Raw genomic sequence first — 25,205 nt, forward strand, 5'->3', positions numbered from 1 at the left:
TAGCGAGTACAAAAATCAAAGTATTTACATTTCTGACTTGCATAGGTGTGCTTAGCATTCTACGGAACACCTCGGATAATCGTTCGAAACATACAATTTTTAAGTCCGCTCGACGAGACAAGACGTACGTATACGAAACTGGCAACCGTATAGGCGAGCGATAGTATTTTCTTCTCAACTAAATTCGGAATTCCATGTGCGACGTCCGACGTAAGTTCGGTATACCTACGGAAATGCTCGAACGTGGAGTGTTAACCTACCGCGGGGAACCCGTTATAACTGACGAGGCGCAGGCAGAAACGTTTCGAAAGAACGGACGCGTGTGGACGGGGCTTAACGCTCGTCTGAACGTCGGAACAGTCTCCCCCTTCGTCCCAACAGGATCCCCCACTCCGATGATACGCGTCTATCCCTTCAGTGGCTCGGGAGTGCGCGTTCGATACACGGAATCGCCTCGTGGTTCTCGGAAGGCAGTAGACTGTCGTCAGCCACGCCAGACGGCGCACTGCTCGCACGCTCACTGCTCTCTCGTCGGAGATACTCGCCCACTGGCTCACCCACGGCTGCTATTACTTCGCTCTGGCGACCTCTCTCCCTCTCTCTTTATCTCTCTCTCCCCGGCTGTTGGCAGCAGCACACTCGGCTTAGCGGGCCCGCCAGTTACGCAACAATAACAACGCCGTCAGGAGGTGTAGCATGCGCGTGCTGTGCCACCTATACGCCGACGAACGACCCTGGAACGACGAGCTGCCGATCCGTCGTCACCGCCGCCGCCGCTTCTGCTGCTGCTGCTGCTGCTGCGATCACTTGTTGAAAACCCGGTAGGAGAGCGCGCATCCGTTTCGCAACGCAGCCACGCTACGCGAGCGTCTTCCCTCGGTGGGAAAGGGACTGGTGGCGAGTAGGAACAGTGGTGGTGATCGCTGGCAGAGGAACGTGGAAAGTGCGTGGCAGTGTCGTTGTCGTCGAACAGGAATTATGTTGCAGGAAGAGTGATGAGTAGTAACGGAACGGGTACGGTGGAAAGCGGTTTGTGTCTGTGCCGAGCCAGCGGCGCGGATCGAACGCTCGATACGCGGACACGCGCCTCGAGGATCCTACCTTACGGCGGATCGAATCCGCGACTCCTTCCCGTTCGAATCGAGGATGAATGAGCGAGGAGGTATCGTGACGCTATAGAGCGCATCGCAGCTGTCCGCTTCGACGATCGTTGTCCCTGTTGCCCGCCGAGAGGAAGATTCATCGAAGCAACGAGACTCTCTCGAATCGGTCGAAAAGTTAACAGGCGAAAAGGAAAAAAGACGCCACGGTGGATACTTGTTGAACCGAGACTGTTGTGATCGTGTCGTAACGCTGTTCTTGGGGAAGCACGCGCGCGCGGTGGAAGTGGGAAAGGAGGAAAGGCATTGGAAAGATCTCCGCGTTGGAGAAAAGCACGAGGTGCACGTACGGGAGAGGTGTACGCGAAGTGGTACACGAAATACGTCGTGGTTAGGCGCCAATGACGTCAGGCAAGAGTCGTAGAGCCGTGTAAGTCGCAAGGGGAATTCGTTTGTGAGTTCGCGGCGCGTTTACCGACACGATACACACCGATATTACTGCTGGCGGTAGTAATCGTAGTAGTAACAACAGCAGTATCTCCCGTAGTGGTATTGGTACTCTGTCGGTTGTATTGGTGCTGGTAAGAGTTGTGTGGTGGTCTCTCGGTATCGGTGTTGCCGAACAGAAAGTGGTGGGGTTAAAGGAGACCCGTGTGGAATTGCTGCGTGGTCCGTCGTGGTAGCCAATTATATTTTCTACGTGTGTGCTTCGCGGGCAATGACTAACTGCTCGCCGTTAACTGTGTTAGTAGGAGATATCGTCGACGGACCCGTTTCTGCGTTGGTGTTGCCCGTCTACGTCAGCACCGGTCGGACGGAATTTGCATAGCAAACAGATTGACGCGCTGGTAAGTGGATAACGAGAGAGGAGTCGCGACTCTGTGTCCCAACCGCGTACCAAAGAGAAAAGGATAGCGTGCGTGTATACGTCTTTCTGTGTCGTGCTCGTGGCTCTGTAAGAAAGAAAGAGCGAGGAGAGCAGTGCCAAGAGACGCAGACGACAGGGCAAGTGTGGAGCTTAAAATAGAAGAGTGACTTCGGCTTAAGTACGCGCCAGGGGGACGGGCAAATAAAGAGTAACCGGAGAGGGTGTCTCCTTTCCGATTTTCTTCCAACCAATTCGTTACTGTGCTTCTTCTGTGATACGTTTCTACAATTGTATATCCGGGCAGTATATCGTATAAGCGAAGAAAAAGAAAAAGTCGAGAGAGAAAGAGAGGGAGAGAGAGAGAGAGAGAGATAGAGAGAGAGAGATAGATAGATAGATAGATAGCATATGCACGCATATACGCATGTATGGATGCGCGTACGTGTGCGTGTGTGCGTGTAATAGAGTGATACCAGTGAGAAATAGCGAATGAAAACGAATCTCGAAAGGACGAGGATCCGTTATCGTATCGAGAATTCCGGTAGTGAGTGTTCTGTGATAAACCTAGTGCGGGTCGAAAGGTGGAAGATAGCCAAGGGTTACACTCCCCCACCCATCTTTGCCAGCCTGACGTCTTTCAATTTCGACGGGGACGACGGATCATCGTAATCGAGAAACTGGAGGCGTCTGCATCTCGGTCTCTCCTACGATGGATCGTGACTCGTGTTCGTATTCCTGCGGAGGCTGCGAGAGGACCGAGGGCCGAGCTATGCCGATGGAGTAACAAGTGAGCGGCGAAGCGGCGTTGCCATGACGACAGGTGAACCATGAGTTGCTCCTCTCTCTTACCGATATTTCTCTTTCTTTTTCTCCCGCTCTCTTTTTCTCGCTTCTTATATCCTGTCTTTCCTTTCCATGAATCTTTCTTTATCCATCTCCTACCTACCTCCGACTATCTGCGTCTCTCTCAGCCTCTCCTCTCCTTTCCTTTCTGTCGCATGCCCCCGAACGCGAGCGAGCGCGCGCGCCTGTACGAATCCTTTCCTCTCTTGGAATCTCCTATTGCCGCTCTTTCTCTCCGTCCCATCTCCGTCTCTGTCTCCCTGTCCTCCTCCTCCCTGTTAACTTCCCTTTACCCGTCCCCCTCATGGAATCTGTCCCTCTCCTTTCATCTTACCTCTCTTCCTATCTTTCTTTCTCTCGTTCCTTGGCCGATTCTCGCAATTGTCCCTCCTCGCCTCTCTGACCCCGTACACTCGAGAAATACGGTGCGACAACAGCCATCGTCCGTCTTTCCTCCTCCTAAGGTAAACCGCATTTATCTACCTGTCTCCGCTTCGCGGCCTTTCTACCTCTCCCCCTCCTCCTCCCCCCTCTGGTCCTTCTAGACGATACTCTTCGTCCCGCTCTTTATGAACGCGCTCCGTTTCTCTCTTTCTTTTTCTTCAACGGTCTTCCCTCGTACGTATATCCCCACCATTCTCAAAGGAGTCGTGTAATCTCTCGCACTCGCTTACGCTCGGGGAGCCGCTCCGGTGAACGCCGTTGTAGCATGCCTAACGCGTAGGTCGCGCGATATTCCAAGTACGCTCGGCTATTTTCATGCTACGCCAGAAAGACACCTAGCGTCGCGCCACGCTTGTAGGTGACACGACGCCAACCGCTGATCTCCCCAGCCGCCTTCTATAAAGTTGAAATCGGACGATCGGACGCGACCAACCGGAATACCCGGAATTCTTTATTCGTCTACGAAGGAAACACTGCACCAATTACTCACCGTTTCTCCTCTTTCTCAGACTCAGTTCCGTATCGTTTCATTTTCACACGTACGTGCATCTATATTTGTAGGCAACGAACAATTTTAATTGCTACCTTTAATGTTGTTCGTTAAATCGAGACGAATGATCCCCAAATGCTAAAAAATCGGATTAGAATGTCGAGAGGGATCGCGACACACCAGACGTGTTGCTAAAAGTTTGCGAAAGTTTCCCGATGTAGTAGTGGCTTAAAGCGCGAGGGGTTGCGCGTATCGAGGTTTTCCTTCCCTTCGAGTTGTAACTTAAGATTGCTCAGAACAAAACTATGCAGTGAACTCGTTCGGGAGTTCCTCTCGATAAATCGTTCGTTAGCGAGGCAAGAGGTATATAGGTTTCTTCTTCAGTAGCACGATGTCGACGTAAATACGTACAAACATATGTCACAGATCTTCTAGGAACAAATTCCATTGATATTTATAGGTTCGCGAGGCAGAAGAAATTTTTCTACGCGGTGAGAGACCGCGTGTTTGACGTAGATATTTCCCCGTTCATGTTTTCCGCGAAGAATATGTTACGAGGATGAAGTTGAGAAAAACCGATTGACTTCGCAACTGTTGTCCTTTTTTTTCGATAATTCTAATTACTATGCATTGACGATGCATCGACGAGTAATTGATTAAACGAAAGGAATGCCTGCTTTACGTGTATGAGATGCCGCGCATTCTTATCTGTTGCTCCATCTATTAAAAGGTTCGATAATTTATATCGACTATTACCATAATTGAAGAGTGCGCATAGAGCGCCTAGAGAATCCAGATTCATTCCACTTCGATGGAGCAAACATGCCGTAAATAAAGCGTATAAACTTGATTACTCGGTTAAACGTTCTGATTCAAATACGGGAATACGGTCAGTGTTGTCGAAGCGATTAAATTTATTTGATTCGCTGGCCGAATTCATTTTAACAGCCGAGGGGGTCGTAGTCGTAAATCTGGGGAACTTCGTACAGTGATACCATAAAGTGGTTACGGCCTTGTAATAAGCTTAAAAGGATTGAATGCACTCGCTTTTCTCGTCGGGACTACTTTCGATCTTGTAACTTTGGCGGCTTCAACGGGCCGGCAGAAATTCACGTTTCGTTTCTGTCGTTTAAATTCTGTATGATATCACGCGCGCAAAGGCGCATTCCTTGGTGTAATTGTCGATGAGTAACTTTACGAGATGAACGCCTTAAAAGATTTATGTCCTAAATGACGTATAGTAAGTACATTTACGGACGTGTCGCAGAAAGGGTTAATTAAACTACCACACTCGGTACAGGCTCGATCCGACTGCTGCATGCATTCGTTAAGAAGAGAAACAACAGTTGATGTTTTTCATTAGAATAATAGCGAGTAAACTGTCCGTAAACAATGAACGATTCTTGGCTGTGAATGTCCTGCAACATGCTCAGCTTAGGACTCATGACCTAATCACCCATTCACAAGTAGTATTCCGTCATTACCGTGCACTGAATGCTATCAACTAACCAGCAAACGTGGAATTTCTCGAGAAATTCATTAATGAATAGATACAATTTGTTGACTGGTAATTTATGAATTTGGAATTACTTTAAATACCTAATGATATTATTATAATGTAATTCTTCGATATTATAAATATATTAAAAAAGAGAGAGAGCGAGAGAGAAAGCAGAGAAAAAAATGTAGTGCTCTTATAGTTAGGAAATATAGAGATATTTCTTTCGCTGATAAAGATACGAAATGACGAACGTGTTTTATTTTTGGGCTATACCTTATCTTTGGAGCATCTTGAACATTTAGGAGTAATCTGCCAGCATACTCGAGTATCGTTCGCCCGTTGTGGAAATTTCCTGGTAACATCACTCTTTGTCATCGTTACTTATGGCATTTGCATTCTCAACGAAATGTACAAAGGTACAGGTAAAATATTCTGTGGTGATGTGTATCTCGTAGCTGGTGCTCCGTTACGAGGAGTTCCTTCTTGAAAAATGTCTTTCCGTAACGTCACTCTTCGGGGTAACACCATTAACTACATCTGAAAGGAAGATCGTGTTATTCGTGAAAAATACTGCATCGCGCGATGATATAAACTCCAATATCGTAATAACACGTTTTCGAACGCATCCGACAATTTTCACAGCTACCGCTAATAGGAAGGGAATGAAAAAGATCAATAAAAAAAACGAATTTCGTAACGATGAACAAAGTTTCAAATTGTGTCCATAAAATACAGACGCAGCGTAAAAATATTTGCACAAAGTTGGGAGGGACTTGATCTTACCCGTCCACCATCCGTCCAATCTAATTATGAGATAAATGAAATTTTAGTCTCCCGACAAAGATTTCGACGTGTACGTACGCATCGAATTGAAAAGCGTGGACAAATTTCCCGTAATGTCTGATTCCAGCGAAGTTTTCCGACGTTGCGTAGAATTTCGGCCGCTGTCCGCGTTGCGATACGAAAATAAACCGCTTGACGCGTGAAAGTCGCGCATTCCAGGCTGCGTTGCGCTAGAAACCGCGGGGCAGGGAACGCTGGTAATAATAGGTAGTATATGTAGCGAGGTGATCGGTGGCACTTAAAAAGAACGGGGGATTCCGCGGACACACGGCCGTGAACGGCCTAGGGCACGTAGACGACGCACGGGGTGCGTGACCTAATCACCCGTTCACCGCTCCATCGGAGCGGCGCGAGTCTACGGACGCGAATCTGCGTTGAGAGTTTACTGGTTCGCCTCTGGTGGTAGGGAGGTGAATCGCGCGGGACGGATGGCGGGTCGCGGAGCGGGCGGGTTAGTCGGGGTTTCCTCGTGGCTGGCAAGGCGAGCGGAGCCGAATCGAGTCGAGTCTTGTCGACCGACGGAGACACAGCGGGGAACCAACGACCGTCTCCGTGTGCGTTCGCCTCGGCGAAGACGCTCGCGGGGAGGGTGTTGGCGCTTCGTCAGACTAGAGAGGATGAGAGAGGCGCTTTGTCAGACCGAGGGGCGAGGAAGGACGCTTCGTCAGACGAGCGAGCCCAGGTCGCACACGCGTGACTCACTTGCCTCACGCGGGAATCTCCCGCTTCCCTGCCGGTGGCAGCACTTTACGAATCGTTGCCAGCAGCGTATCAACGTGCTCCGGATTACCTCGAACGCGCGATCGCATTCCACGAGCGCTTTTACTCTTGAACCTCGTTCGGATTACTCGAATTAATTGAATTCAAGTCGGTTTAATTCAGAGTAACTCGAAACCTTATTTAACGCTGCGAACTTGTTACTTACTCGAGTTGAAATATCGCTTGAGATACTAGTTCGTGCATTGTCGTATTATAGTCGATATTTGACCTAGAGTCAATGAATTCGTTCGATTCGAGTTACTTGGAACGGTACGAGGAAATTTAGAGAAATTTCATTATATTATTTGAGAAAAGTGTACGTTTATCGTTAGCCAGTGTGATTCATTCCAAGCCGAAGAATCTCGTCCAGAAATAGGCTGCCGACTGGTGCAGCTTGCCCGGTGCATTTTTCCTCTTATCGAGGTGCAGTAGAGCAACAATTTCCCTGCTGTATACGATTATTAAAGATACATCGATGTTACCTCCGATAAACCCATTTACTTTGCCATTAATGTAACATCGTTTTCGTATACAGAATTCTGTTCAGACTAACATTTTTTTAATATTAATATTATTAACTAATATTTCGACCTTCAAGTCATTATCGAAAAAAAGGTTACATAATTGATAATTATTAAAATTGAACATTCACTCTATATAAAGGACAAATGGAAATTTAACTTCAATTGAACCAAGAAACTCGCCAATATCGTGGGTCGAATGCTTGGTCGTTCAATTACAAAACTCGGTCGCATTATAAGTACAGATGGCTCCAAAATACCTTTGCAACTCGTTGCAATCAGATGTCACGTTTTGGTAAAACCGTCGTTAGAAATGATCTGTTGCGTTAGACATTTTTATTGTAACAAAAATTATCGACAGAAGTCGCGTGTTGATTGGTACAGAATATAACGGCGGTCGCATCAAAATCTCTTCAATCACCCTCCACGTTGAACCGTTAACGGGTTAAAGGTTAAGAAAAGCGGGGCACACGAACGATAAATAGGGACGATGTTATTAAAAGTTTGAACAGTTGGATGACAATCGAGGAACGATCCGAAACGGCGATATATATAAATTATAGCGAATCCTAAGTTTACCGCTCGAAACGATTTTCTAGTGCACCGTCACCGAGGAGAATCGTTAATATAGTCGCGTATTAAATTTTTCTGAGTAAAAAAACAAGATGTTACTTTACATTAGAAAAAATGTCAACCCTTAACCCTAGAACACGTAGCGGGGGAAATCAGCTTAATTATCATTCGAACCATTAACATGTTAATGTATTAATTTTGCATTCGAATTATTCACATGCGACGTAGTTAGACGTACGTTTGCTTTTTGCTACGAACGAGGACTATAAAAAAACGTGCAACGTACATTTCCGTGTTAAGAATGCACAAGCAAAAATGACTCATGCACGTAACAGCAAAATCATACAACAACCAGTTCATCCGTCGCAAGGGTGCTAATAATCTTAATAAAGCTGTCAAAAATAATTTACAAAGTTTACTTTAATGTGGTAGATTAATTTTATGGTTGCTAATTGCGAGGATTAAATTCACGTATTAATCGAAATAACGCTAATTTACATTAACAGGAGTCCTTCTTAGAAATTATAAATTAAATAAGCAAAATTTAATCGAATCATCTGCACGTTTCTTATTGTCGATATTAGAAAAGTAAAAAAAAGAAAGATCGAAGATAGAATTAAACCGAGAAGAGTCAAGAAGCAACAATTCGTTATTCGAATAACAACATTATCTGTAATCATGGTAGATAGCTTGTCGCATCATTTACAATTAATAACAGGCACTGTTTGTGCTGCCAAATTATTTTCTTTATTACCATGGATTTTTTGATAATAACACGGTACACACGGTACAATTCATAAAACATGCACGTACATAAATTTTATCATACATCCGATGCATGATCTTTGGGTTCAGATAAACAGAATTAATCGTTTCGCGAAATTTATCAACTTCGTTTGACACGTTGCTTTCCCTACACGAATTTTAATCTAACAATTCATTGCTGATAACTAAAGTGACACGTCGTTGTCTACTACCGTATTTACGACTTTCTTTTCTTTTAGCCTCGTAGATTTTGAATAATTCAATTCGGATGTGCGCGTAACTAGTGTTGAAAAATGTGTATCGAATGCTCCAGTCACGACAATACTTTCACCGATGTATTTAATTCTAATATTATCGTGGAATTCTTGGAAGATATTAAACGTTATATCTCGACGAGATAAAAATATCAGAAAGTCAAGAATGCCCCGTTTCCACGAAACACTTACACGTTTCGCGAAACCGTCTTTAAACTCGTTGTGAATGAAAATGAACACGATAATATGCAACTGTGAGAATAAATAATTCTTTTATTCTCCTCTTCCCATTGTGTAATTCATTTTGAATAGAGGGAGGGAATTCTGACGAATTATACAGTATCGCTATGATTATACTTACGCAACACATTTTTTCGATTAAAATATAAGTATTGCCACGCGTATAATACACATCGATAAATTTTACGATACTTTGCTCTCCATCTTGTTTTTGGACGAGTTATGAATCAATTGGCAGCGTTTAATTAAAATCGTCTGGAACGTTCGATTACATAGTAATAAATCCATTCGTATCTATCGTCAATGATTATCGTCGAAGCCTTGGTCTTATTAGTCGATTTATTTGAATTAAACTTGACTTCAACTTTCTGTTCTCGCACAAGTCACTTGATCAAGTTCGCGTTAACCCGATCTCGAATATCCTATTACACGCTAAACTTTATTCGCACGGTTCTGCGAGACATTTTAGATAGTCACGAATTTTCATCGTCAATCGAGGATCGTCGTTCGATCGGTCCCGATAGCGCTGAATCGATCCGCACAAATTTGCATAGACTCGTCCGATGGATACGAAACGTGTCGATTTAGCATGAACAATTGTCGAGCGAAAATAGGTCCCGGTGTATTTGCGTCCGCGTATCTCGACGGAAACCGAACCGTACGCGAGACCGCAACATTGAAAACAAGCTGAGGACTTTCCTCGGCATTGCCAGGGCGCAGCCCTCCCCCGGCGCAAGTAATCGTAACCGTAACAATGAAAACACGATCAATTAACGACGCTCGAGCGTCTCGTTTAATAATAGACCCGTTCATTGTCCAAGTCATTCAACTTGCAATTATTCCAGTCTAATAATTCCGACGGGCAGCGCTCGGAATCGCATCGCGCGCCGGAATTAGCATTCGCGTGTTGATAACAGAGCGGAAAAAGAAAAAAAGGACGAAAGAAGTAACGTCATCCGACGCGGTGAGTGTGCACCAGTGACACACGAAGAACTCTCTAGCCGAGATAACGCGGCAGTCGAAGGAATGAAGCGTAACTCGCCGCGGACAAACGATCAATTGCCAGCGATGAATAAGTCCGTTGAAGCTACTGTATATTGTTAGGCAACCCACTTGCCACTGTGGTCCCTTCTAATTCGCTGCTCGTTTCGCGCCGGACGTGTTACGCCCGTCAAAGGTCCGTGGAACCCATCCGTGGATTTTACTCCGGTTCGTTCTCCTCTCTATTTTTATCGTTCGCGTTCCCGTTGTGAAAACTCGACAGGTTTGATAACCTTCCTGCAGACAGGGTAATCCAGTCGGCACGAAAAATTTCAATTTCCAACTGACGACCGCCGCCGAGTTCGAGCGGGGTTCAAACGGTATTGATTTTATTGATCTGACGATAACCGCGTCTGTCCGATAACGACGTTGACATGCGCGATGCAACGAGACTCGCGAAATAAACAATCCGCAGGAACCAGAGAACAATTCGGGATCGCCTCTCATTTTTCGTCCCTCTACGTCATTCTCTACATTCATCACTGGTGCTCTTTTATCCCGTAGAATGTATATGGTAACTAGCTCGCAAATGGATTTAAATTCGAGTACGAAAATAGTTTTCATCTAGATCGAAATCGTTGATAAATGCAATGGAACCTTCCGTATATACACCCAAGTGTAACTCTATCCGCGTTGTCTATTGAAGTAAAAGCTGGCGAAGAAGAAACGGACGTAATTTTTTCATGGGATTGTCAGATCTCGAGCACGATGGAACGCGAAGGAACAAAAGCGGAAATCGTGTTCGCAGGGACGTTTCACTCGAAAGTCTGACGAGTGAAAACGAGGGGCACGAGGTCAGAGAGCAAGCTATCGTGGTAGAGAGAGAGAGAGAGAGAGAAAGAGAGAGAACAATAGCACCAGTGCACCAAGAAAATGATGCTGAGACTGGTGCAGTATCGTCAAACGACTCATCAAGAATTTATTCGGTTCACTGGCCAGCCGAATGTGTACAGTCGAGAAACAACGGGTTTCCAACCAGGACTGGGCCGAAACGAGATTAACCCGACGGTAAATCGATGACCGCGCGTTTTCATTATTTTCCTTGGTTCGGTTGTTAAAGCACGCAATCGAGGTGGAAAGCCGATGTAATGCACACACCGACAAGCCAACCGAGAAATCGCTCTCTGACTTCGCGATGTAGATAATGAAAAATCCATCGAAATATCGCGCGTCGACAAACACCGAGTTCTGACTAAATATGCGCAGATGCCAAAAAAAAAAAAAAAAAAATATTTCTGTCGCAGCGACAACGTTCAAATGTTTCCTCTTCTTTTTTTCCTATTTAGTCGGAATGGGGTTGTTTCGCGTTCCTGTACGCGACGTTAAAAACGCTCGAACGTTTTATGCGATGAATTATAGCCCGGGAAAGCTCGCGGACCGGTGTTCGTTTCGAACAAAACCAGTCGTGACCTAATTCTTGCCCAGGTCCCGTAGGTGCAATCGCGATCGAGTACAGGACAGTTCGCGCGCGTAAATACGAGTTGCAATATCTGCGAGCGTAAAACTAAAAATAAGCCAGCTTCCGTTTCGATGTTATAACAGGCGCGGTCATAAAAGATGAATTTATGAATCGTGGACCGCGGGATTTGTTCATCCACGAAAATACCCGGGACGGAATCGGTAAAAATGCGGTGTACATCGTCGCTGGTCACCAATTTGTCATTAATTTACATATTTCAATAAAATTCGCTCGTTCGATCGATCGAAGTGGAGTTCCGCGAAATAAGGAAGCAATTAACGCTTCTGAGAGAGGCTGTAGTCGAGAGACGTAAAATATATCTTGCACGATAATTCTTTGCTGATATCGGACGCGTACACACAAAGGAATAGTATTTAGAAGAATGAATCGGGGGAAGAATGGCGTCATTGAGGTTTCATTCATTCGTCTGGGTTTCTTCTTCGAGGAACGAATAAAATCGCGAGTGTCGTCTGTTTCTCTGTAATTCTAGAGATCGTTCCGACTATTTGCAAAAGGCATCGGCGTATTCACGTAGCCTGCGAAATTCCTCTAACCTCGTTATTTCCCGCGGTTTTAATCGGCACGACGCTGGGCTTCCATGCAACCGATTCGAAATCAGTTTATCGTGTCTGCGAGCAAAAGTTACTTCGAACGGAGAATAACTCGGGACTTACTCGCCGCTCGATTTCAATTCCTTCATTAGTCATTCGTTATTCGAATTGATCGTAACTCAAACTTCAAATTACATACTTGCGCGCTCGTAAACTGGTTTGAGCGCGTACATTTTATCGCTCGAAAATATCCGGTTCAGAGATCGACAGATGATTACGCAAAAGGAACTGAACTTTTTCCTCGTCAAGGAAAATTCCCAAGTTTGAAGCAATTAACACTTTCCTTGTTAACTCGCGGTCTGAATCGAACTTTAGTTCAACCATCTGTCGACTGAAAATTATCATTGCCATCATCGCGGCATCGATTCGCGGGGTTCTAGTGTTAAACAAATTTGGCAGACTTAATGGCGGTACTTAACGGCGGTGCTCGAACCCGCGAGCGTTCCAAATTAAAGGCGCACGCGTTTCTGCAGCGTTTCTACCACTTTCGACGAGAAATTTTTCTCTCACAGGCGAAAGATACCGCCTCGCGGTTCGCGTATTTCAACGAACCACCGCGAAACGCTTCCCTCGGCATAGTTTTGGCGCGCGTTCCCAAGCCGGGTCTCCCTAGTTCTGCACGCTCTTTCTCTCCCTCTCTCTTTCTCGTTCTCTGTTCTTGATTTCCCAGCATCTCCGTTGTCACGTATAAATAGCGTGGTCCAAAATTATCAGACACATCGGCGATCGGTGCCACGGAAAACGACGCGGCCAAAGGGAAGTCCCACTTCGACCATCGGCTTTGGTCAGCACGAGTCTACGAAATCCTCGTTACAGGATGATTTGCGATTATTTTACCCGGTTGGTTCGAAAGGCTTTCAAAGATGTTTAGATAATTATTGGTAGAAGATTCGAGAGACGATTCTTCGACTCTGCAGAAGAATACGAACACGATTACCTTTGAGACTTAATTGCAAAAGAAATATCGTCGACGATCCGCGTACTAACTGTAAAGCACACACGTCGCACTCGCAATTTTCGACTTTGCTATTCCCGTTTTCTGCAGCGCAACGGGACGATCGGAATGATTACTGCGCATCAAATTGTCCGAGCGTGTATGTAAATTTCTCAGGCCAGTCGAAAAGTAAATTTTCCGACTCGAATCTATTACTCGAACGTTCCGCGAGCTACTGTCGGATTATAATGGCGTCCCTTCCACCGTCGTCGCAAAACAATTTGAAACCGCGGATCGCAACTCCGCGCTTTGTGTGGAAATGCACCGCGGACTCGTGAACCCGCTTTGTTCGCATCTCAAAAACCGATCGACGATTAAGGAAAATAGGCTGGCCGAATCCGCGATACGATGTTTCTCCTTTGCGTCGATGCACGTTAGACTGGATCGTAGTTTACCGCGTCTTTGTATCGAAATAAGGTATCCCACGATCTCTTTCGATCCTTTCGAGCATGAAAATAATTTCATCCCGAGTGATCGCGCGTCAACAACTTCTAACACGATCATACGACGTGGAGGGAAAAAACAGTGATAGCTCTTTATCGATTAGGAGGAATCGCGTGCTGCGAATTGCGCGGAGGAAAGAAACAGCACATGAGGCAACACTTTCACGGATTGCAAACGAAAACCGTTCGAATATTAAACATTTCCGCAGGAAAAGAGCACGCCGCTGTTTATTTCCACGAACGACCGCGCGGTTCCACGCGACGCCACGTAATTTGAAAAAATGGCGTCGTTAGAAACGGTGAAAATACCAGGCAAATAATTCATCGGGCAAAAGTGGTCGCGCGAGAAGTCCCGGATGGTACTCTGCACGATGCAGTCGCGCATACGTGCTGATGGTCATGTCAGAGAAAAACTCGGTACGAAACGAAATGTAATCGCAAATGAATGAAATGGAATATGATTAATGATATTTTACATCTACAGCACGAATCATTAGATAATTGAAAAAAATAAGAACGCGTAAGAACTCGTCAAGGTTCGAAATTAATCGTTCGAGCGTTTTTAATTTACCAATGGATAGAAATTCGATGTTTCGCGTCTACTTTAGTTTTATTATTTCAAGACTTGATACTTTCCAGCGACAGTCTGCCAATAATCGCTAATAAGAAGTTAGCCAAGCGAGTGGAGACGTTGTTCAGCGAGTCTCATTGGTTCGAAATGGAAGTCGAATCGGAGGAAAGTGTTATTCGCGTATAAACGACGACCGATTGATCTGAACTGTTGAACTCGTCTCCTTCCGCTTTCGTAACGCGATTCTCGCATAAATCCGCAAGGATGACCTCTTCGGGCCTTGAATATTAAACGATCAGATAATTACACGTGGAACGTGGCTTCGTCCAACGTTTCCCTTCGACCTGTACAACCCTTTCGCTCACCCGACAAAACGGCCACGAATATCATATATCCGAGTGACTTAACACTTTCAATCGAAAACGATCTGCTACCGATTCGAATCGAAACGGCGTGTTTTCCAAGCAGTTCGAAAAATCGAAAGTTCGTATCTTCCATCGACTCTTCGAGGAATTTAAATTGTTAATAACTTTCGATTAGTCATCTTTTGGTCTCCTCGTTTTTTTTTCTTTTTTTTCCACGATAGCGCAAATATCTAACCAAATTGCAACGTAAATGCGCGCAAACCGCATAGAGATAAGCGTATTACCCAACTGACAACTCATCGCTAAGCCGCGTGTACCGTTATCAGGGCATGAGTTAAAAAGATCAGCAGACATCATCGCAGAGCATGTAATACCGACACCAACAATTGTTTTGTTGCGCTTCATCTTGACAGAATAAGGAAAATGTCAGTTCGCTTGGATGCGCGGATCGTATCCACAGTGTGTGCTCAGAATTTTGTACACGTGGCAGGGATTATGTTTAAACGATGCTTGCGCGTCCTGTTATTGGCAACATTTGCCTCAGCTTTTTCCTCGTATCAACTGCGAGAATATGCTACTTTCACAAATGGTGGACGATAGAGGAAGAACGTTCGTGTACGATCAGGGTTCAGCGGTGAAAATTGTTTTTCCTGTTGTCCCGCAATTTTGCGTTCGTGTGTCGCTAATGGTCGACGTAGAGGTAGAGAACCACCGACATTTGAGCCGCGCGCGACGGCAACTTTTCTGAAAACGCGCATGCAATTCTAATGAGCCATTTGAAAACAAAAACGAGCGCATCCTAAAACACTCGGAGGAGTTTAGAGTTAAGTAGGTTCGTTTGTCGTCCGTTTACATAGCTGTTGAAATAGTTTAACGTATTGCACAACGCTGGAAGAGTTAGTATTGAGTCACCAGGCCTCAAGCGTCAAGGATGTAATGTGCATCGAAGGAAATGCATCGCGAAAGTAAACAAATTTGTTAATCACGACGCGCAGATACGATCTTTAATATCCACGCGGATCGATTTTAGACGAACGTTACGAAATCATGCTCGATTCGAATAGAAGAACGTACACCTTCGCTTAATTCGAAGCAAGTTATCTGTTGTTCGTCGCGAAGTTGAATGAAAAACATGCATATAGTTTTACATAAGCAACAACGTCGCGAAAATCGGATGAATATTCTTATCGTGCTTGATGCATATGACGTAGCACGCGTGTTTGTATCATCGTTATATTTGCGACATATTTTAATGAGTACATTACTAAGTAGCAAATTATTTATCCGCTCTATTTCGTTACGCCTGCAACCCTCGCATGAATTTTCTTGTTACGTTGCGAAACTTTGCGCAAACCAGCCGATAGATCGCCTTTTTTTTCCTTTTTTTTTTTAACTAGATACTCGACTTGCTTCACCCAATAACAGAGTTAGGAGTTCAATGCGCACAATATCTTTTAGAGCTAGCGTAGAAACCTCTAGATTAATCAAGAATCGAGTAATCTGACTTCCGCGAGAGTCATAAATTTCGAGGATGACGCGAATTTCGGACAAGTTGACACGCGTGGGTGTTGTAGATAAAAGATGAGATTGCGATAACTACGAAGCGTGTCGATTATAGGCATAATTTAGGTGTATAATCCCTGTACGAGGTAGCTGCTTGTTCAAGCGGCTTGACTAATCTGAATACGACTTAACGAGGCAAGCGAGCTAAAGAATGCTCATCTGCTTAAATAACTTTTAACGTACGCGCAAGATAATCGTTCGACGTTGTTCCGGGAATGCCTTAAAAAATATTTTCTTACGCATTTCCCGGAATTGTCCAGCTCCTCGGGATCTTAAACTATTACACGCCTCTTCATTACCTTATTCATTACACGTGATTCATTACGACGTTCCCGGTAGAAAAGATTCTCGGAACAATCTAGTTGATTCGCGTGCAATATCGGAAAACAGTTGGGATCTGTCTGTGAATCACGCTCCCTGGCGAACAATAATTCTTTCTCTCCCGTATGCGTGGCGCGCGTGGCTGTCTGTCGTTGCATTCGCTGTTTCTTCATCCGCTCTGCCGTACTTTAAGCCATCATTCGCGTCAATTACTTCGCCTTTCAGTAACAAGACGTAATACCTTCTTTTTTTTTCTTCTCTTTCTTCCGTGTTCCCACCTCGAGTGCAATGTGCGAACGACAATAGTACCGATGGCGGTGTAGCCTCGCGAAATCGTGCTTCTCATTTTCACGGTCAAACGCGTCGTCTAATTCGCATCGTTCCATTTTCTTTTTTTACAGAGACTCACACTGTGGCGATGACAGACCCACAGTTGGCCAACAACAACAACAACAACAACAACAATAATAATAATAACAACAATAATAATAACAACAACAACGATGGCGAGCAAAAGTACCTGCACAAGAAGTTCAAGAAGATGGCGACGACCGAGGTTACGCCCAAGGTGGAGCCAAAGAAGGACACCGTGGCCAGCAACGGTTCTCCAGAGCCGGCTAAAAAGAAAGACTCGAGCAAGGACTCAAGAGAGTCACCGAAAGATCCGATCAAGGTCGACGTCTCGACGGAACCAGCGGACGGAGAGCCGACCGAGTCGAGGAAAAGCGGCTACGTGTGTCCTTATTGCAGGCTGTCGTGCGCGAAGCCGAGCGTCCTGCAAAAACACATCAGAGCCCACACGAACGAGAGGCCGTACCCGTGCATACCATGCGGATTCGCGTTCAAGACCAAGTCGAATCTCTACAAGCACTGCAGGTCTCGAGCTCACACCCTGAAGATGGAGGGCGGTGATGCCAGCAAGGTACGTTTCCAGCTAGCTACTTATATAGGAAACCTCGTCGTCGTTCTTTCGTCGTATTCCGTCTTCAATTTTAGGTGCTATTTAGTAATTACCGTTTACCTGCGTTTATTCATTCTTTTGTTCGTCGCTGGTTGCTGCATTCCGAGATGCAGAGATCCGCGGCTCTGTTTGCCTTTGAATCGAAAAGAAGCCTGTGAACCAGATAGAATCGTGGTTCGACTAACAATGACGCCAGTGTCTAAAAACTCATTTTCATATAATGGTATCTAAAAATACTCCTCAACGGTACGTTTAATTGCCACTGCATCGCTGTATTATCCGTAGACGCGTACGTACCAGGCATAAATAGTCACACGTTTGGTCCATTTATAGTGTAAATTAAATCATTTATTGTTTCGAGAGATTCAAACGGCGGTACACGCAACAGATATAACCATACCACTGACAGGATTAACTGTAATAGACTATTATTCTACAGCCTGCATAGTTGCGTCATCTTCTTTACAGAATACCTTCATTTTCCTGATGAGAAATTCGTTTCTTGTAACCGATGTGAATCATAACGCGAGGAAGATCGCTTTAATGTCGCGATCCTTAGAAATACCATTTTATTGTCATCGTTATCTGTGCAAGCATAACTCGGATAGGACGCATATTGAAATGTACGATTGAACGCGCCTTTTTTGGTATACGAAAATATGGAATACTTTTCCTAGGTATCGGAGGACTCGGACATAAGCTTGTCCGACAGCGCGAGCAATGGTACCGGCACACCACCGCCTCCTCCATCGTCGACGCCCACAACGACCGTGTCCGTTGTGAAAACTATTAAAACCGGGAAAATCTACAAGCCAAAATTTCACACGGCCCTCCAGTGTGTCAACAACGACATCGAAACGTCTTCCCTCTCCTCCGCCTCTTCCACAAACAGTTCTTCCTCGACGAATGCCACCGCGACTACGCCAAAACCGAATCCGGAACAGGTACAGGAGCACATCGACAAAATTATCACGGACAACCAGGCGATCGTCGACGCGGTTGATCCGCGGCTGCACAAACTGATCCAGAAGCAACAGAGCCTCGTCGAATCGAAGCAATCCGACCAACCGTTGAATCTCTCGTCCGCGGAGGAAGCCTCGAGGAAACGATGCTACATGACGATCCACAAACGATGCGCCCTTGGGTTCGTTCAGGAGAGCAAAGATTGCCCGAACGGCGGCACGGAAGGCTCGATAATTAAGGATCTCTTGTTGAAGAATCCAAACTCGAGTCAAAACGGGACGGCTGAGAGCGAGGGCTACGTCTATGGCACCTGCAACATCCCTTATTCGAGCATCGACAGTCTCGACGTTCATCGTATGTACTACTGCAAGGGCAGCGTGAGTCCTCGGAGGGACTATCAGATGGAGATCGAGAAGAGAGATCCCGATTTCGATTCGAAGTCTTCCGATTATTACAACACTCTGCAACCGTTACCCTCCCCTGGGCCACTTTTGGGTAACACGCGGCTGGTCGACGCGTACGTGCCACCCGTGAAGAAGCAGAGATCCGAGTCCGTTCCCACCACCCTGCGATCCCTCGAGGAGCTGAGCAAGTATCCTCGACCGAACTCGCTGCAGATGTTCGGCGGCGAGGTCAGAATACTGGACAACACCGGTGAGACGAAAACGATGAGGATCGAGCCGCGGCAAACGAACTCGCCCACCAGCGAGCAAATAGTGAGCAGCAAGTGCGTCACGTCGGAGACCGCGTCGATTGTAGTCAGATCGGGTCTTCACTCCGGTGGCACGATGGTCCACAAACCGCCCGGGACGCCGGCCAGGACAGCGAGTTCCTCCATATCTCTGCCCAACACCCCGAAAATGTTGGCGCCGATCATACCGAACATATCAACCCCGAACATAGCCCCAACGATGTCCTGCTACAATTACCTGGAGCCCCATTTGAACCACCTGACCAGCATCACTGCCTACAGTCCGCTTAGCCTGCCCCAGCCGGGTATCACGAATATCCTCCACGGCGGCAAGGTTATACCTTACGTCCCTGGCATGCCCGGACCGCACACTCTCACGCCGGCCATAGACATATCTACGAGCGTAGCGAGCAGCGAGCCCGGGTACAAGTCGTCTGGCTTGTCCACCGTGAACATGATCCCCCAACCGCTGGACTTAGCCAGTCCGGTGAAGATACAAACGCCAAGCGCGCCTAGAATACCGGGACCAATGCCTGGTGGACACGCCCCGGTGATGGGCCAGCCGCTGGATCTGACCAGCCCAGCGAAGGACTCGAAGCTGGGCTTCAAAACGCCGGGGAACGAGAACGTATTGAAGATCGGACTGACCAGCCCAAAAGTTCCTACCGTTAAGACCGAGACGTCGACGGACAAGTATCGACGCGTCCCCTCGACCGGGGAGATCGCCAAGGTAGAACTCGACCGTCATATCAAGAACAGCATGGCCATTAAATACAAAGGTATGGCAAGGCCGACCTCGTTGCCGCTGAAGCCCGGCACGTTCACGCCTAAGAAGCATCACGGTATCACCCCAACGGCGAACACGCTTCCGCTTATCAGCCCGGACACACCGCGGCCGAAGAAATCCTACGGGCAGCTTTACCTGAACGGGCACGCTTATACATATCTGGGCCTGAAATGTTCGACCAGGGTGTTCTACTGCACGCTGAACAAACCGCAGCCCATGTACGTGACGCAGCAACACGGTTTGTCGATGTACTCGAATTGGAAGATATGCGAGGAGGCACCGCCCGACGTTGACATGGTGCACTACGATTCGAGGCACCGGCCGCTTAATTACACCACCGCCTGGAAGAAGCAGGAGGACATCCTTACGCATTCCTCGCAGAGGCCGACCACGCCGACCAGCTCGGACAGCGGTCTGGACAGCGACATGCAAGAGAAAGCGAAGAGGGTTAAAATATTCGAGGGTGGGTTCGAGAGCAACGAAGACTATACGTACGTTAGGGGCAGAGGTGAGGAAATTGCTTCGTTTAATAACGATCGCTATCTGGTATTATACTTCGTTTGCATCGATAGTACCTGTTTGTCGATCGGGTGATATTTCAATCCGTCGAGTCGTTCTTGTCTTTTGTCACGATAAAATATTGGAGAATATTTGCAACTATAAATGTATAGATCCGTAACAAACTCGATAGCGCGTATCGAAATAACCATTCTATTATTTGTGATACGTGTCTGCATTGACGGTATATCTATATGTTTGTATCCGAGTATATTAAAAGTTTCAACGTGTTTCTTTGTTATGTAAGGTCGGGGTCGATACGTTTGCGAGGAATGCGGTATTCGCTGTAAGAAGCCATCCATGTTAAAGAAACATATCAGAACGCACACGGATGTAAGGCCGTACACATGCAAGCACTGTGCATTCAGGTAAGCCGAACCCAACGAGTTTCCTCCACTTCGGACCAATATTTTAATTGTTCAGACGAAAAATAATATTAAATCTGCACGCTGTTAAAAATAATCTTATGATCGTCTCTCTGGAAGATTACCAGTTACCCTATATTGAAACTGTTTGAAATAATAGCGTTTCCCCTTACACACAGCTTTAAAACCAAAGGCAACCTCACGAAGCACATGAAATCGAAAGCCCACTACAAGAAATGCGTCGAGTTGGGTATCGTCCCGGTGCCCACGACTGTCCGCGATGAGAACATCGACAAAGAAGCTATCGCCCAGTTAGTGGCAAGTGGTAACGCCGAGGAGTCCTCCGAGGAAGAGGAGGAGAGCGAGGGTGAGGAGAGCGATGAATCCGAGAGCGAGGAGCAAGAAGCTGCGCAGAGCTTGCTAAGTCTCTCGCAACGTTACACAAACAAATTCCCGGGTCTCCTGCCGTCTGGAAGACCCACAACGTACCCGTACACTCTAACTTTCCCGACGACCACCTCCGCGTCCGCGAGCGTGACGACCACGATAAGCAACGCGCCTCTGAGCAGTCCGGCTGTCACCACGCAAGAGACCACCCTCGTCCGAAACGAGTTCCCCAGGGCAAGCCTTCAAGCCCACGACTTACGACCTGCCCCCAATCAGGACTACAAATTGTGCAGGCAAGAACTGAGACCGCCCAGTCGTGAATTCAAACATCTGAATCACGATGCACGCCTCAGCCAAGATATGGCGTCCTCGAACAACGTGGAGATCAGACCACCTGTCAACGTGGATAACAGACCGCCCAGCAGAGATATGATTTTATTACCGGAATACAGGCACGCGCAGCAGCCCCAAGAGGCGAGAGTTAACTATGAAATGATGCCGCCATTAACGATGCACGAACCCGCTAAGATACACGAAGTCTCGAGACCGCAGAACGTAGAGATGAGAACCGTGGATCGCGTCGAGACGAAGCACACGGACATGACCAAGCAGAGCATAGCGGAGAGCATTAAGCATACGGTCGCGAGGAAGATGGTCGTCGGGGGACCCGGGTTTAGATCACCCTCGCCTCCCACCGGATCCACCAAACCGCAAGCTGAGTTCTTACAGCCTTCGAATGGGCCAGCTCCTAATTATGTCAGGTGAGTGTTACTTAATGGGCTGCTTTGTTCGTTAACTGTAGCATAATCGCCAGATGAATATCGTCTGTTATGCTTGAGAATGAACGGTAATATTCGTTGAAAGAACTGAATCTACTAAATGTAGTTACAGTGTGACCGAGGATGGGAGAAGTGTCTGCGGAATTTGTAACAAGGTGTTCAGCAAACCTAGTCAGTTGCGGTTGCATATCAACATTCATTACTTCGAGAGACCGTACAGATGCGAAAGTTGCGCGGTTTCGTTTCGAACCAAGGGTCACTTGACAAAGCACGAAAGATCTGTTTCTCATCATAATAAGGTAATCAATGTTTTCTGTATCTAAACGTTCGGAATCACAATTGTTTCGCAAATGCAACGAGAAAAATGTATTACTTTTACTCGCAGAAATACATCCGACCGATTTATATAAAATTTTCCGATTACTTTAGCTCCATTTGACTTTAAGAGCTGCATTCGTAAAGCAAACACGTCCGAATAACGGCGTTAGAAGCTGTCTAACTTTGACTGGAGGAAACGACGTGCATAGAATGTGAACTTACACTGTAAACAAATTCACTTTTACTTCCTCTAGCGAACGCACCCAATTAGAGATATTATTCTCTCGACATTTGTCGTTAAGATCATTAGACGAGCAAATATGGATAGATGCGCAATTCTCAGAAGTTACGAATCATTCTAATTTTCATTTCATTTAAATGCAAAACGTGTTCCAAGCAAGACAAAAAGTACAATAAAACAGGCGTTTATTTCATTGTTTTTTAACTATACGATTAAACGTTTTATCTCCAGGTCAGTATGACTTCTACGTTCGGAGCTGCAACCACTAGCAACCCCAGGCCCTTCAAGTGTACTGACTGTAAAATAGCGTTCAGAATACACGGCCACTTGGCAAAGCATCTTCGTAGCAAAATGCACATTATGAAATTAGAATGTTTAGGAAAATTGCCGTTCGGGACGTACGCTGAGATGGAAAGGTCTGGTGTCAATTTGAACGATATTGATACTACCGACTGTGATAATAGTCTTAATAGTCTTCAAGTAAGTAATCATCTCATTCGAATATTCTTGAATAATGTTGTTGCTAATTTAGCTCGACAACTTCAACAGATATTAACAGTGGCGTTAATAACTCTGTTTAATAGATGTTGGCTCAAAAACTGTGCGAAAAGGATCCAAGCAAAATAGGACAATGGAATTCCGAGACGATTCCAAGTCAAGTGATCAGCGGTGGTGAAACATCGTCGGATGAGGGTGAGCCTATACCGCAACACGCGATGCATCCGTACTCCGTGAAAGTGACAGACGCGGATATGTCTTGACCATATCATGTGCCAATCACGAATGAGGACCGAAAGTCGAATGCTCGCCTCGCAAATTCTCAGTTCGGTCAACAGAGACGCGAGTTTAGTGCGAAACGGAGGCAAAGTCGGCCTGCGTTCACCGTTGACGACACAAGCTCGGACAAAGTCGTACAATCATACAAGTGCCAACTTTGCACGGTCTCTACGCGTACTATGAACGAGTTACAAGTACATTGTTTTGTTGAACATAATATCGAATCAGAGTCTAGTACAAATACACAGGGGGTTAGGGGCGTGAACAAGTGTAAAGAGAAAGAGAATACTCAAAAAAGAACTATGGACGATATTTTGATTAGGGAAGACTACGTTAGACATAAATATCGAAGACACATAGTGCCAAATGAATGCAGCGAACTATAGAGAAATCAACGATGATCTTCTTTCGATGAATACGTCGTCGTAACCGATAAAATATAGCTATAATAACAAAAAATCGTCGCCTTTCGAAGGAAATTTCTCAAGAGACATTCATTCTCATTAGCCACTGACAGTGTTTGTTGTTGTGTTTACGAATTACTATGAACTTCTTCCAAGATGCCAAAAGGTACAAGTTCTACAAATTACGGTAACGTACGACAAATGTCATTGAGCAAAAATTATCAGTACGATAATAGAATTCTGATCTATTTACTATTTATCTTACGAGCCAAAGTACATAACAATTTTACGTAACCTTTAAATCGAAATTGTTCGAACGCACACCGAATATTAATTGAGATCAATGATTAAAAACAGAAATATTGAATACTCGACAAAAGTCGACATTATATACAACATACTTTTAATTATCTTTTCCAATCTTTTAATAAGAAAATTCATTTCACAACCAAATATTTTATCCAGTGGTTTCATCATTTGAATTTTTTTCTTGAGTTATCCGATAGTTCAGATAAACGAATATAATAAAATAGATAATGTCTATCTCCATTTCTGAAATGGATCTACCCTTTCTTTAAACATTTGGGTTAAAATATAATTTTCCACTTTTATGGAAACTGCATTAATCATTTATGAATTTTTACTGTGTTCTCAAGCTTTTAGAAACTTATACTTTTTCAACTGTACATATATAATCGAATTGTCAATATTTAGTATAGTTCTATATGTATGTGCATAATATGTATATTGTACAGGTTTGTATAAACAAACATGTCGCACAAAATGTATCAAAATCTCAATGAAGTTTAATGGTTTATCTCAAACTGTCATTTATATACACTTATAAATATTTTACGTCAAACAGTTCATAAACAATTTAAGAAAAGACTTTATTAAACATTTTTATATAGATTTACAATACATAGTTATTACGGAACATTTAATTCAAATTGTGTGTCTGTACGCGTGCCAAATACTTACTATTTACTTATATTACAGTTTTATTTTCCTTTGTAAAAAATTTCATTAGTGAGAAATTTGTGTCATAAATGACATAACGGGTAAACTATTCAAAATCTGTTTAAAAAATTTTGATACATATGTGGACATGCAGTTACAGGGTAAAGCGAATATTCTAACTTATTGATGATACAAAATGGAGATGCCCATTTTTGCGAGCATTGTTTACATTGTTATAAGATTTGAGATAGCACTTTTTTTATCACTTATATTTTTGACAAAATGAACAATTATATATTTAATATCATCGAATTCATACAACCATAACATTTATATACCATAGATGTTATATTATGATTACAATTTAAAATGAATCCAAATAGTACACACCACTATATTAAAACAAGCATTGTTCTAAAATATAACTTTCATTAAGTAATATAAA

At 45.0% G+C, this 25,205-nt stretch overlaps 1 protein-coding gene across 1 annotated transcript; it reads left to right on the forward strand.

Annotated features, from left to right (window-relative positions):
- Positions 1-1,277: 1,277 nt before the first annotated feature.
- LOC143432563 (uncharacterized) lies at positions 1,278-24,562 on the forward strand. The gene is made up of 9 exons (XM_076909251.1): positions 1,278-2,301; positions 2,332-2,788; positions 16,971-17,491; positions 18,208-20,479; positions 20,777-20,897; positions 21,074-22,042; positions 22,167-22,359; positions 22,851-23,099; positions 23,204-24,562. The coding sequence occupies exons 2-9, from the start codon at positions 2,779-2,781 to the stop codon at positions 23,378-23,380; spliced, it is 4,512 nt and encodes a 1,503-aa protein (XP_076765366.1). The 5' UTR covers positions 1,278-2,301; positions 2,332-2,778; the 3' UTR covers positions 23,381-24,562.
- The last annotated feature ends 643 nt before the right edge of the window (positions 24,563-25,205 follow it).

This window comes from Xylocopa sonorina, chromosome 1, assembly GCF_050948175.1.
Source record: "Xylocopa sonorina isolate GNS202 chromosome 1, iyXylSono1_principal, whole genome shotgun sequence".
Taxonomy (NCBI): domain Eukaryota; kingdom Metazoa; phylum Arthropoda; class Insecta; order Hymenoptera; family Apidae; genus Xylocopa; species Xylocopa sonorina.

Bases quoted from the DNA above. Each gene is read 5' to 3' on its own strand.
- LOC143432563 (XM_076909251.1), top strand. The intron at 17,492-18,207 runs GTACGTTTCCAG...TACTTTTCCTAG, and splicing joins AGGGCGGTGATGCCAGCAAG to GTATCGGAGGACTCGGACAT. The intron at 22,043-22,166 runs GTGAGTGTTACT...TACTAAATGTAG, and splicing joins CCAGCTCCTAATTATGTCAG to TTACAGTGTGACCGAGGATG.